The sequence below is a fragment of the Tetrao urogallus genome, assembly GCF_951394365.1.
Source record: "Tetrao urogallus genome assembly, chromosome: 6".
NCBI lineage: Eukaryota > Metazoa > Chordata > Aves > Galliformes > Phasianidae > Tetrao > Tetrao urogallus.
The window spans coordinates 31,706,257-31,722,004 of NC_136819.1; the positions used below are offsets into that span (position 1 = coordinate 31,706,257).

General features: G+C 34.8%; 1 protein-coding gene across 1 annotated transcript in view; it reads right to left on the reverse strand.

The window, feature by feature from the left end:
• The window catches only part of CDIN1 (CDAN1 interacting nuclease 1), a gene marked incomplete at both ends in the record, with an annotated part of 111,488 nt that overhangs the window by 84,926 nt on the left and 10,814 nt on the right, over positions 1 to 15,748 (reverse strand). The window contains 3 exons of the mRNA XM_079537183.1: positions 1,686 to 1,746; positions 4,690 to 4,754; positions 5,604 to 5,649. Of these exons, the coding sequence (XP_079393309.1) occupies positions 1,686 to 1,746; positions 4,690 to 4,754; positions 5,604 to 5,649 (172 nt within the window). The remainder of the gene's footprint in view (positions 1 to 1,685; positions 1,747 to 4,689; positions 4,755 to 5,603; positions 5,650 to 15,748) is intronic.

Genomic DNA, 15,748 nt, shown 5'->3' on the forward strand with positions numbered 1-15,748 from the left:
ATAGTAATATGGAGCTGTTCCTATTTAACAGAGCTGCTACACACTGTAATGCACCTATGTAACATTTTTCTCATCAATTTTTACAGTTTCCACTGATTAAATATATATTGACTCATAAAGTATTACCGTTACATCAATTGTCAGCAGACGCAAGAGTATGTCATTTAAATATTAACTATCATATAAAAATGGCAGCTTGATTGTTTGGAAGCAGTAATCTGGTGCTGGTTATTGCCACATTTCACTAACACATTAGGCAGCAGTCACAAAATACATTGCGTTTCTTATATACCTGCTACCATGAAATCAGAAGCAGATAAGTTCTTTGTACATCTCCCTTTCCTCTTAGATCTAATTTTTATTTATTTCTAAACTGAAGAAAACTTTGATCTGTATTGCAAAGGCATATTAGTGTAATATAAACAAAGATACGCTCTCTAGAGTCAGAAATGATATGCATAATCTCTAAATCAATGGAAAAAATATACAATGAACCAGTAACATAGATTACTTTGTGCCTGAAATATTTTGAAGACAGTTCTCACATAATATAGGTGCAGTATATCATGAAACAAGTTGTTTACTTAAATTCTTAATAAGGTCATACTTTATATTCTGAAAACAGAATGTAGTTTGAGACCTGTTTCTTCCAGAAATAGTTAAAAAAATGAAAGAAAAAGCTACACATTACTACTGATGTGAAATAAATCCTTTATTCTTTGCTAATAGTATGATCAGGACATGTGGACACTTCAAAGACCATTAATATCTTCTAGTAATTGATAGGTAATCGCTCATTTGCTAGCTTCAGCAATGTACGTGAGAGAGAAACCATTCTTTCTTACTAATGTAATATGTAGAAGTTGCTGCTATTGCAACACAGTGTTCATACAACATCAGTTTTAATGCAAGCACTCATTTTCCGTCTCCTAACACATATTGAAATGCAATTTCAATAGATCTTTGATCTTAAAGGGTAGGTGAGTCGATCGATTTTTTTTATCTAGGAGGATCACCACCACTCTTCCAAACTTTTTATGTTTTCTTCAAGGTAGTGCTTTAGAGAATATATTTTAATGCCTTGATTCTCCAGATTCGTATTTTACTTAATAAACAGTATCGATAAATTTGTCTGATTTTTAATAGCAACCGTTTGAAACTTTTCACAGACCAGGTTTTCTAGGAAACAGCTATACCAAAGAATTTATTCTGCTTAATTGTCTTCTATTAAGCAGTTTTCATTAGTCATCCTCTAATCTGTATGAACAGAATTAAAAGGTGTCAGGAAAATAAACTGTTTTAACCGTTTGTATTAAAACAAAAATCTTAGTTTTGTTATTTAAAAGTTGTTAACACATGCGACTTCACTTAATCAGTGTAGGAACTTTCAGTAAAATTGTGCTTAAAAGATCTATGCACAGTCTGAAATTTCCAGCAAGACAAAAATCCAGCTTCTTACAATTCTTCTTGAAGTTAGGAGACTAATTACATTAACTGATTTATTAATAAATGAGGCTTTTTGTCTAATTGTTATAAGTACTAACAGACTGGGGAACAATTTTAAATGTCTAATGTGCCTGGCAACCATTTATTTTAGGTTAATTACATTTATCAGTAATGTCACTATAGATATGCCCCTTAGGTTCTACATTTGGAAAATCAAAGAAAAAAGTGAAGATTATTACCTCATTGGCCAGTTCCAGTAAAACAGGGGCAGTGGCATTTTTCATCACCCCATTCAGGTACCTAGACAAGACAAAGGTAATTCCTGTACAGCCCAGCACAGCATATTTCATGAGAAGTGTTCTAATAAATAAGTAGTTTAAAAAACCACAAACTCCCCAGCCATGCTTCCTATTCATCTGCAATATACAACAATCTGATTTAAGCTACTGGTAAAAAAAAAAAAACAGACAACAAATCAAGACAGTGGTCTTTCAAAAAGATTCAAAAAGCCATATAAACAAATTATACTTCTATTATTTAAAGATGCAAAACAAAAATCTCTATTATTCACTGAAAAGATTTTGAGTTCCATTTGATCTTCAGCTACATAGTGCAAATCACTGTACATCTTATTTAACTTGTTATTATGCACAAAAAGTACATTCAGAAGTTTAATTGCAGATTTTATCAACAAAGGTAATGGTAATAGTTTAAATACTAAAGACTAACTTCAGTGAAATCAGAGTATAAAAATGAACTTAATATTGTGAAGAATATTAAAAGAAATATTAAAAGAAAAATTTAGGATCTATTATTTTCAGGAGTTGATGGAATGAAGAATACTTTTGGAAGCCACTCTGCTTTGCAACAATCTGGTACAGAACAACATCTGAACCTGCTCATTTATCCTATCTTTATAGAGCAAATCATTAGAAGGCCACAGCCTTTGTAGTTCTGTTCTTCTATTCATCAGAAGCCCTTCTTCTGCTCATTAGCTACAGATACTAGTATCATTTTACCTTTTTGTGAAATGCATTTAACATCTTTATATGTAACTCTCCACAGAGGATAATGGCTTTTTGTTTGCAAGTTATTCTGAGGCTTAATGAATAAAGGAACTGATAAAAGCTTATTGCTGTAACCTATTTCAATTCTATGTAAAAGCACAAAATAAGATGTCTCATGTAAATCTGAACTCTTGAAAATTTATAATGGTGGGGGAAAAAAAAGACAGTTAAAGAACAACATACTTAACCAAGAAGATTTGCTTGAGACTAATGTTCGAAAACATGCACCCAGATGATCAAACATCACAGCTACAGCTGACATTGGAGTGCTACTGGCAATTCCATTATGGACTAACAGATTTCACTTGTTGATGGCAATACTGTCCTAAAAAGTTTGCTGAAACTGTCCTAAAAAGTTTTGCTTCTTATAACTTTGCTTTCTGTTGGTCAAAATTGAAGCCTATACCAGTTTCAGCCAAACAGTAGGAACTATTCCACAAAACCACACTTATGCTTTCTCCCAACAAGGACCTCTGGAAATGACTACATTCGAAATTGTGTTGTTTCAGATAGAGGAATGCACAAATATTTGTTTATATGTAGGAGAAGCACATCACACAGAATGTATAGTTGTAAGATGGATGCTACAAAAGAGTAGTCAACATGTTTGCCATGTTTACACTTGCAGCATTTCAAACTGCCTTCTGACTCAAGCAGTCTGCCCCTGTAGACTACAAGACATTACACCGTAAATCAAAAATGGGATTGAGATGAGTTTCCTATATAATAACCAGAACATACCTAATTTTAAAATATGTGCATTTTGTCCAACCATGTTAAAAGTTTGCAATACACACAATATCCAGTAATAGCATAGCTACCACATAGCTTCATACATAATGCATTAGTTATGTACTGCCACATACCTCAGAGTGTACAGAAGGGGACAGAACACCAAGTATTCCTACCTGATGTTAGCCAAACTTAGTTACACCTATAACCTCACTGGTACCAACAACATTGCTACTTTGCAAAAAGCAAAATCTGATTCAGCATGTCAGGTTCAGTGTAATGGGACTAGTAATATTATAATCATAAAAAGAGTTTAAATTATTTGCATGTGTTCTAAGAAAAGAATTATTACAGTTACAATTAACATAGGACACTTCATTAAAATTATACTAGTTAAAAGTAATTAAGTATTTCATATATATATGGTTATTAAAATGACAAAATTTAAAGCCAATATTCTTCCTAAACAAACATCAACATTGGGAGAAGTGCGATGTGATCCAGCACAAATTTTTACAAAACTATATTGCTACTTGAAAAAGAAAATCAAGCCCTCCAGAGAGTACACTTCACACAAGGCTTTCTGATATAATCAGGTTGTGCTTAGGTTTAAACATATGATTCTGCAGAAGCACAGTGTACTTAATTGTTTACAAATGGAAGCTTTTTGTTTATTTTCCTGGTTCATACAGATTAACATTAAGCATGGATATCAGACATCTATAATCACAAGTATGAACTTGCTTGCCATGTAAGCTCTTCAGATATGTCAGTCTGCAAAGTATTCTTTAATTGCACATTTTTACCAGTTATCATTATGCCCCAATTATGTCATTGTGACATTTAAAATAAAGTGTATAGAGGTAACAGACAAACTATAAGATGTCGCAAACATTTTATTAGCTTAAGACACAAATAATTACAGAATATCGTAAAATGACATTCTCCCTTAAAAGCTATTTCTGACACTTCTGTTGATAAAACAGGAGTGATCTAAAAATTAAAGCTGGCAATACAGAAATTTAGTATGTAACTTTTGCAATGTAAAACAGCTGTTTTTTTAAAAAGTACAAGCAGCTGCAACAGAAGAAGCTCACTAGCTGTAAGGAATTTATCATTAATATTAGTCTTGACACTGAAATTACATAATTACTAACTATAGGCAGTATATAATTAATGCTTTCATATGCACTGTAAAAAATAATATTTGCTTATCTGGATTAAAAGCCGAGGAAGTTAAACACCTCTTGATCAGACTGACCAAAGCCTGAAATATTCTGTATATACACTGATAAACACATTTATGTGAACATTCTGTAACATTTATCCCAAATTGTTAATTTATATTTATAGAAAATCATCTTCATAAGCTAATGAGCTAATTTACTTATAATTACGATAAAATTTAGTGATGATACTCTTAACTAGGGTAAGGAGGTCATACCTTTGGTAGTAAGATTCAACTGCTTCTGCAGTATGATGCTTGGCATGTGTTCTTTTTATTTGTTTCTTGAAAAACAAAAGAAAAACAGTCTTACAAATGTGTCATATATCAAAGCACAAAAATCATAAATGTTCAAACAGATGCCTAGGCTACACTTTGTTATACAAACTGAACTATGTTTTGAGATTCTATATAGAAATGATGTTCAATTGAAATGAATATCTTCATAGTGTACTGCAATGTACCATATATGTAAAAGCCAGTAAGGTCACAATAATTGAATCTAAATAAGTTTACTGAAGGCTGCAGAGGGCAAAGTAAAACTTGTTCTGTCTTTCAATCTTTGTATTAATTTTCCCTCAATTCAATTCCATCTAAGTCTGGTGTACGCTAGTTTTACAATTCAATTGGCATTTTTAACCAGGAAGAACATTGCTTAAAAACAACTTATTTGAAAAACTACAAAAAGTAATTCCACAGAGACTTGCCACTTGACTGACACCTGTCATCTCATGATAAATGACTCCATTTTCTGCCTCTCTTGCCTTCTGCCACTCCGGCAATGGTCATTTATCATCATCTCTGTCAGCAATGGAAAGCAGCACTGACAGTGCAAGTCAGCAAACATTTAGCACATGGAACCACGCAACACAGGGAAATTATTATTGTCAGAATAATAATGGTTTAGCATAATTTATTACAGGTCCACCAAATAAGCAAAGGCTAGATGTTATTAGACAGATGGATGGGTAGGCTTGGCAGCCATCCACTGAGACTCAGGCGGTGCTTGATGTGGAAAAGGGAACATCCTCCAAACCAATCAGAAAGCTGGCAGTTCAATTACAAAGAAATAAAGGGACATTCATCATTCAATTAGGCACCTGTCAACCCTCACAAAGGAGAAAACTTCTAACCTGGTACTCCTGGGAGAAGATGCTCAGCAGAGTGGACTGCGATTGACTGGAACAAATAAAAGAAGGACAAAGTTAATTACTGGAGTGCACTGCAAGGAAACAAAAGAGAAGGGAGCTTCAAAGGTAGGCCTGCTGCCCTGTAATCTAACAGAACATGAAAACAAGTGTGGAAAAGTTGTTCCAGATGAACACCTCAGACAAAGGCTTCCTGCTGCTAGGTCAAGGAGAGAGCATACGAGGGAGGGGAGGAAAATATAGCAAGAGTTTCAAAGCAAACTAGCATATTGTTTAGGTGATTCTTTTTCAGCCTCAAACCCACAAAGCCCTATCAGTAGCAGGTACTGGAGTTAAAAGGGAAAAGACAAAGAAAAACAAAGCAAAATTTCCTTTAATAATTGATGGACTTAAATTCCATCAGAAGTTGGGAACATACCGCTTGTTCATTGGCAACATATTGAAATTCATTTTGTTAGCAGCAAGGGAAACTCTTCAGTAGCTGTCTCATATTCAGGTTAAAAACTTCCCTCTCTGTCAGAAGTAGCATATGGGACCACTGGAACATTCCCACTGAAACTGATGTGCTTTGAAAACAGAAACTTTCACAGCAGGAAGCAGAGATTCCCTGGAGTCGGTCATTTCCAAAAGCTGCCATAAGCTTCATTCATCTAAGGCTCCCCTCAACGTCAAACACCTGGCAGTGAAGCAACCTGGAAAGCATTCTTCTCAAGTGGGAATTTTTCTCTCTGAATTCTTAACATTTAGAAATGGGACAAGATTTCTTTTCCCCCCAAAAAAGCAATCACTACCATGCCACTACTGTTTTGAATTGTCCTCTGTGGATATATTTACCTCATCATATCCTGAATACAATTAATTACTTCTGATATATTTTCCTACTACATGCAACTTGAACAAATTATAGTCTCAATAAATCGAGTTTTATGGTACAGCAAAGCACTATGAATAATTAACATTTTCCCTTTCATGAGCTTAACTACTAAGGCACAACATAGGTAGTTCAAATATTCAGCAGTGCCTAAAGTCTTCTTCTTCTGACAAATTTCCAGCATGGCGATTTAATACCTGCATTACATCATATTTACATTAAATGTAAATATTCTCTCCACACTTAAATGGCCTTTCTTCTTGTAATATTCACATCTCAGAGATATTAACTTAGGATAAGCAAGTCTTATGCCCACTTTGAAAAGACAAAACTGAAGAACAGAATGACTGAATGGTTTGTTCAAGTTGAAACAGAAGGTATGTCTATGTAGCACAGTATAAAGTTACCTCTAAATAAACCAGCTGAAGCATTAGGTGCAAAGTAACTAAGCTAGACTGTGTTCAGTGCTATGCAATGAGCTTATCAGTTTGAGTTATCTGTTTCTCATGTTTCTGGCATCTTTGCCATAACACCTAGTTTGGGCTTGTCTGTCCAGCGCATGTGCATCTGTGTGACAGCCGTAAGCTGAGCCTTCTTCTCTGACATTTTATACATGATAAATGGAATATTAATTGTCTGAATATTGAAACTAGAAAAATGGTAATAATATCTATTACTATCTATTATATACTAAACTATCTATTATATGTATTTGTTTTTCTGTGATCCATTAATTTCATAAATGACAATACAGTCAAGATTTCAAATATTCTTAAATATATATCATTCAACACAGTGGCCAAGAGGTATTCAACACAATGCATCCCCAAAAGGTGTATTATCCAATTATGGCAATCTTCAATGCGTAGATGTGGCCTTAAAAGCTGAACAAAAGAAAGAAATTAAGATTATATACTTAAGCAGACTACATACATATACATAGCTATGCTTCTTCAAGTTGATTTATTTGGAAAACAAAACAAAACAAAACAAACAACCCTGCAGGCTATAAATGAGCCAGATACATATGGCCCCGTAATGGCTCTCCATGTAACTATTATTATCTGGCAGATTTACATGGTCATAACAGTAGAACTGAATGTAGAGAAAAGATTCAGAAATTAAATAACAGAACAACACAAAACAGGACAACATTTACCTGGGTTTGACTTCTCTCCAACTAGTACACACATTTTTGTATTTTAAAACCATTCCCAGTAACATTACTATGCTTACTGCACAATTATCCAACCATACTCAGTGACGTATCAAAAAGATTTAAGACCATTATATCCATTATCTCTCTGTTCTCCCATTTTACTCTTATTCATTCTATTTTGTTCCTTTGCTGTCCTTGATTTCATCTTTCTACTTCATTTTAGTCTGACAAGCTTCTCCAATGCTTCAACTGTTCAGATCATTTAGGACTCACCCCAAATACTAAATAAATGAAGAAATAAAAATCAGGCAAGAACCTAACAAGGTCGATATATACTGGATTGCAGTACAAAAATATTGTGACTGCAGCAGAGAATTACTTCAACAGAACCATTCCAAGAATTTCAAGCCTTACCCTCCTCCCCAAGAGAAGTAGATTTATGTTTTCACATGGCTTCTTCTCTGTTTCTTCTAATTAACATAGGCCCCCCTGTTAAACACCAAAATCACTTATCTGCCACTCTATGGTTGCTTTTTTTTTGGCCTCTATTGTATTGCTACTGGCAAAATTACATGAATAGCCAGCAAAATGAAAGCTGCCCGGCAAAATGAAGCAGATCCTTCAAACATTGCTGGAACATCTATTGCAAGATGCTACTGACAGCAAACTAAAACATCATGGTTTTGAAAAGTGGTTAAAAAGACAGTACAGTGTACTTGGAGAGGGAACAGAGTCATGAGCATGCATCTGCATTGCAAGACAGCACAAAAAGAACGCAGCTGCTGATGGTAACAGTTCAGGATACTGCCATGCAACTTATTACAGGAGGTATCTTATCAGTGTATACAAACACATGAAGGGAAGGTATAAAGAAAACAGAGATAGGTACTTCACAGCATTGCCCAGTGAAACGGGCGCAAATTGAAACACTGGAGGTTTTGTCTCAATGTCAGAAAATTGTGCAAGAGTGACTGAGCACTGGTACATGCTGCCCAGAGAGGCTGTGGAATCTCTTCCTTGGAGATCATCAAAAGTTGCTTGGGGATGGGCCTGGTCCTGCTCTGGGTGTTCCTGCTTGTACTATCGTCCCTGGAGAGTACACCAGCATGATCTGTTTGCAGGCCTGCAGTGAGTATAAAGTACTTACAGACAGATCAGCACTTCATAATTACAGCTGATGTGAAACTATGGCCAAGAAGGAGGCAGTAAGGACTAAAAGATTTTAATTGGAATGTCTTGCCTTCCTCTTTTCAGCAAAACATGCTCCTATATCTAGCCAAGATTTTGGGTACTGTCCAACTTAGTATTTCCCATGTAATAGAGCCACACCTGAAGAGAATCCAAACACGACAACTTCTACAATTATTATAAAAGCTCTGAAAGTAATGCCTCCTATTTTACTATGTTGACCCACAATGTCAGAAGCACATATTGGTGGTATGGCAGTAGAGGTTGAATCTTCCCAACAATACTTTGCTAAATTTTGTTGCTATGTGACAGTTGGCAGCAGAGGGGCAGTCTGACAAAATGGCATTGGACATGGAATACTGTAGGAAGCAAAGGACTGCAACTGAATTTCTCCATGCAGAAAAAATTGCACACACCAGCATTCATTGAAGCTTACTTGCTGAAATTTTATAGAGATGAAACAGTGGATGTGAGCACAGTGAGGCAGAGGGTTGTATGTTTCAGCAATGGCAACAGTGAAGTGAAAGACAAGCCAAGTTCTGATCTTGTTTGACATCTTCATCAATGACCTGGATGAAAGGATGGAATGCACCTTAGCAAATTTGCTGATGATATGAAGCTGGGAGGAATGGATGACACACCAGAAGGCTGTGCTGCAATTCAATAAGACCCAGACAAGCTGAGCTGGATGGAAAAGAACCTTATGGAGTTCAACAAGGGCAAGTGCAGAGTTCTACATCTGAGGAGGAATAACTGCAGGTATCAGTACAGGTAAGAGGCTGACCTGCTGGAGAGGAACTCTGCAGAGAAGGATCTAGTTGTCCTGGTGGAAAACAGGGTGACTATCAGCAAGCCTCCTTGTGGCCAAGAAGGCCAGTGGTATCATTTAGGGATAAGGTAAACTTTCCACTTCACTTTCTGAGATTTATGGAAATGTAAAATCTTAGATATAAATACAAGCTTCTACTTGTTTCATATCTTCATTTTAAAATGCAATTTTTTTCCCTCAACTTTCTCTCCACGTTTTTTGCCCCAAATAGAAAGAACAAAAATGCCGTTTTACTTTTCATATATTTTACTATGGAATAAAGGAAAAGTGATCAGTAAAAAAAAAAAACAACAACAAAAAACAAGAGTAAATATGAACTACAAAGAACACTGGGTCAGTGCTATCCTTTCACAAAATGGAACTCTTCACCTCATGAAGATGATAAACATGATGGTTAAAAGACTGTGCAAGGGGATTTGCATTTCCAAAATTCAGAAGCTGTTATGGGTGAAATCCCAAAGTAGCACTGTCAAAGGAAGTATATCCAACAACGAATTGTAGGTTTTATAGGAATTAAGGTACAGTAGAAATTGTCTTTTTTATTCCACATTCTCTAGTATGAGAGTCATGTGCTTGTTACATCTCTTCGTGAGATGTTATTTCTGTGAAGCAGATATCTTTTAATATTAGAACTTTCCTGCTACTCCAGTACTTTGGGAACCACAAAACCATTACAGTTTGTTGTTGGTGAAATACTCTCATTACAAATGTACTAATGCTATAAAATTACAATAAACATATAGATAAAAAGAAGTACCTGTGAAAGGGGTGACGTTCATTTCAGCCTTAAAATACCAATTTAAAAACAAGACAAGATTAAAGCTCACTTGCAGAGCTATAGCACTAATCAGTTTTGAAATTCAGCAACATCCAGTTCATTAAACTATAGAACAACTCAAGTCAAAAGATGTGAATATGAATCACTTACTAAAAAGTGTCTTAGCATCAAAGTCGATTTTGTACCTTTGTTAGATTTAAAAGTAAAAGTTGAAAATAAGGATTCTGAGCCTTAAGACTTCCTGCATTGCAAGTTCACCCTATGCAATAATAATAAAATAGGTTAAATGCAGGCATATACATATAGCTTTGCTGCCTATAGACAGGGTTATGAGAATAACTATGACAAAGCTTTGAGAAGGCTACTTGAGAAGAGTCATCACTTCTATGACCTTGACATTGGTTGGTCTCACAACTTCTATGCAATTTAGTGATGTGCAAGAACAGATGATGGTGCAATACATAGAAATGGCAGCATTTAAAATTCATAGTAGCATAAGGCCATTACTTTTCCCACTGGGCCACTTGAACTTTAATAATGTCTGACCTAGTTGGCCAATAAGTTCTAGCAGCAGACAGAGGAAAATTGCTAGTATTAGATACTGTTTGAATGATTTTTCATTTAGAAAGACTTAGAAGTTCCTTTAAGAACAGGGCACCAATTCCTCCTGTAGACACCTCATTTTTTGGTGTCTGCTGTAATGGCCAATATATTTTAAAACAACTGCAGACAACACACAATTTGTATCAGATGTGAAAAAAATAAAATGCAGAGGTAAACACAAATTATCAACACAGCCAATGATCATCTCCTTTCATCAATACAAAAACTAGCTTTTGGCAGTAGTAATGGAAGCGTAGCTCAAAATAAGCAATATTCTAATTCCTACAAAGTATTTCTGATCCAGTCCCTGAAAAGTCAAAAGTGAAGTTAGAAGAAAGTTGCTGTTTCCCCATTACTTCAATTTGATGATGAGAAGAACAGCAGGACATTTTCAGAGTGGATAAACACCGGTAGATTTTATGGTTAGAGATGGAACTCTGACAATACAGGAATAGAACAGTGTTATTTCTACCTGAAAAGAAACTACCTCTTGGTCTTATCTTAGTAAGCAAGAAGATAATAATTTCCCTGAAATACTATTATTTTTTTTTCTTCCAGAATTACAAACAACTATTCCGTGTTTGAAACCTACCAAAATGCCAAAACCACAAAAAGACCCCTGTAAGCAAATACAAACAATATTCACAATACAAACTTTAAAAGTACTATGTCAGTGCTAAAAATGAAAATAAAATTTAGTCAAATATTAAAAAAATATTCTTACATAGGACTTGAATAACTTTCAAACCTTTTCAACTTACGCATACCAGAACCTTTTTGGTATCCTTTGATCATATCATCAGGGGATTCATTGACAAAAGAAACTGATAGGAGTCAAACAGAGTTTGTCTCTCACCATCAGCCTGATAATCTTAGTACATGTTCTTCCAATTTCATTCTCCTGCCATTCTCTAAAATTCTCCTTTTAAGTTTACAAATAAAAAACTATTTTTATTAGTAAATGGCAATTTTAAGCTAATTAGACTGTTCATTTTGTTAAAAATTAGCCTGTATGTAAAATGCATATCTGTGCCAATTTGAAACTAAACAAGTCCCCAAACACCCTTAAGCAACTTGCTCCTAAAAATATATAATCAAATTTAGAAAACTATAAATTATATTTAAATTTATTATTTACAAGCAATTAATTACGAAGACAGCCAGGTGGCTTTCATTACATAAATTACTGTTAATGACACTTGCCTCATGCTGCTACTGTATTTAGCATTTGCATGCATCACATGTCAGGCACACACACTGTTGCACAGCTATCTCCAGGGTAGAACTGAACACCCTAAGTAAAAAAAAATCTTCCAGTAAACCAAAACAAAATGGTTAATCCCCTAAACAAGTGAGGATCGTATTGCAGATATAATTTAAAGGATTTCACCTGTATCAAGTATGGATTGTATAGAAGTATAATTTAAATTCCAGTTTGAGTAATGATACTGATTTAAGGCAAGAAATAAACCTATTTACAGCTAGTCCTTGAGTTTTCAGGCTTAAACTCTACACACTCTATTAAAGTTTATAATTTAAAAATTACTTGTAATAATAATAAAACAGAATAATTGTTGTTACTCTACCTAGCTGACAGTGTACTATTTTGTGTTATACATGCTTATATTTACAAAATCTACTTCAGTCTTTCCAAAATTGAAGTCTTACACTTTACCGTAAAGTTGACTGCACTTCTCAGGTATAGCTTACTAGAAGGAATAGCTTTCATAGAGGGAAAAAAATAATTTTAACATTGGAGGTATGGCAGAACGCACTAAGAAGGAAATCCAGCCATTCCTTTTTACAAGTGGTCTTCCAGAATGTTTTTTAAACTTCCTATAAACGCACTCACTGGCAGGCGACAGGAGAAAGTTTGAGTGAGGTGACCATAATTTCATATTACTCTATACTAAAACTTCTTTAGCCTTGTTTTCCATTTCTAGCAATAGAAGTTTCCCTTCTCTTCATCCACTTTCTTGAGGATTTAAATTTTTGTTTTCTTTGTACTGCTCTGAAAATGGCCACAATTACCAACCTTTGTTTCCTGTATTGTTGCAGTAAAGATTGTGAGAAGTCTGATTCCATTCCCCAGCTAAACAGTCATCGCTGATGTAAACAGTCAGTAGGTTCACCGCATAGCATCTCCTTCATTAAGCACCAAAATTTAACCAGCCTCAGTAAAATAGATTTAGACGTTCCAGTAAATAAATAATGTGAAAATTAACAAAGAAGGAAAACTAGTTCAACATCAAACATTTGCTCTATGTTAAAATAAACTGAATATGACCTCAATATGCATCAAGTCATATGGCATGAACTTATTGACAATTCTTAAATTTCTGGATTGTCAAAAACATAATAAAAATATAAAGCACATAGATACTAAAAGACTAGACTTGGCAAAAAAAAAAAAAAAAGAAAAAGAGGAAGAAAAAAGTAATTGAGAAGAGCGTAAATAAACTTCACTAGAATTCAGAGGAATCTGACAACATCCTTTGGGTAGCTTTCAAAAAGAGCCCTACTTTATGCACTACTACTTCGAAGTCTTAATATGTGACAATAAAAGAACAAATGCCACAGTACCTTTTCCTACTCCTGATTTATTTTTAATTTGTTCTCCACATTTAACTCTGAGTTCTTTGTAACTCCTAAGAATGACAAATTAGCACAACTAGGATACCAGAAGACAACAGCAATTGAGAATTTAGAGGAAAAGAATATTCTGGATGGGACCCTTAACATTTCTGCATGTTAGTCAACAACCAGCAACTTATCTGACATACTCTTAAAAAAGACTGCATGTTCTTATAAAAAAGCAAGTAATCCTCTCCACTTTTAACTAAAAAGCACACAAATGTTTCCCAGTCAAAAATAAGGATGTTGACACCTTTATTGAAACCAAGAGAGTGAGAAGCAAAAAGGAAGTTAACTTATAGAACAATACTAATTTGGGGTGGATACCATCGCTTTTCTAACTTTTGCTTTTAATTAGGTTTCTTCCAATCAACTTTCACTTACAAGTAATTTATCCTCCCCCCCAGCAGTAAAGCTTTAAGGCCAAAAATAGAAACAATGGAATTTAAGGTTTAGCAAGGTAGATATGCAAGTACTATTTTATTTCACTACTATAAAGTATTTTGTTAAGTATTTTGTATCACTTCCCATTAAACCAACTACAAACAATTCTTAAAGTTATGGCTGTTCATATGTAATCTGTTACCTGTAACAGAAAAAAAAGGAAAAAAAAAAGGCAGAAGGCCTCTCTAGCCCCCTAATCACCATATCAATGACACATGCCACAACAGAGAAGCACTAGTTTATTTGATTGATCATGGTAGATAAACTCCAAATAACAGCGAAATTAACAAATGCTTGACATTTGCTCAACATCCATTATTCTGACACTGCTTTCAGGATTTCAAAGCCTGGGAGTATGCTTAATCAACATTCATATTCCCTAGTGAGATACAGGCACCATATTGTGCCCCGCCTTAGTACTGATGAAAACTGCATATTGGCCATTTCCAAAATGTTCTGGGACTCCACACAGGGCCCCTTCTCTCCCTTGTTCCTGTTCTGCAGTTTTCTTTTAAACACTTCCAAGACAAAAGCATCTGCCAGTTTTTCTCTCTGGGGATGTATGCAAAATGAACTTAACAGTTTTAAGGCAGAGAAACCCTCACATCTAAATTCATTCATAGGACAGAAAAGGGCCTAAGAGGCCTCTCCAGGGACAAAACCCTGCTGAAATTTTCCCCGACAACAGTGGGAGCTTTATAAAATCTAAGTCCAGACAATTTCCAATTCAAATGCCCAGCATAGCATGACCTTTGTCAGATCTATGAGCCCTAGATGCACCCACTATTTTTTTATTCTAACCAGCACAGACATTAGACAGGGCACTACTGCTAAGCAGGAGGTTGAATATTTGCATGCTCTTCCATTGTGAAAATGTAACAGTGACAGCACTGTGTCGAATTCTTTTCCCCCTAGAACTCTAACTCCATAGGAGAGGCATAGCTGACAGATGACTCTCCCAACATCTGTGTTATGTACACTGCACAGCTGAGGAACCTTGGATCACTGTCACAGCTTCTCGGAGATGACCTACACCTTTCTTATATCTGTCCATGATCAAAAAAGTAAAATCAGAAATTGAAAACACCATTTTTTAAAAATGAAAAGTAAATATGGCAAGAAAGATTAACATAATTTAGTCATTAAGCTGTTCACATATCAGCTCACCATATGTTGTATAAATGTCCTATACAAAATAATTTATCAGACCTGACACGTTGCACATCATGTTGTATTATTTAATATGCTTACAAAAATTTCATGGATCAAGCTCCACCTCTGAAAGCTTTCAGAAAGCCCTAGAAAATATTTCTTCATCTTCTATGATTTATTTTGATTACCTTTTGCAGCTACATGATAAAGTGGAACTTACAAAATTACGAGGTTAAGGTTTACACAGCTATTGCTTCAGAGACTAAAATATAACAGATGACTCCATGTCTATGTACCATTTTACTTGCATTTAATATTCAGAAGTACATTAAACTAAGCATGTTGCTTTCCTCTGCATATTTTAATGATTTTTGCTGGTTATTTCAGTATGCATCCACTAATGCAAAGTTCCATTGATATATTACCGCTGGTGAAGAGACTAAAATGCTAACAATTACAAAATACATTAAAG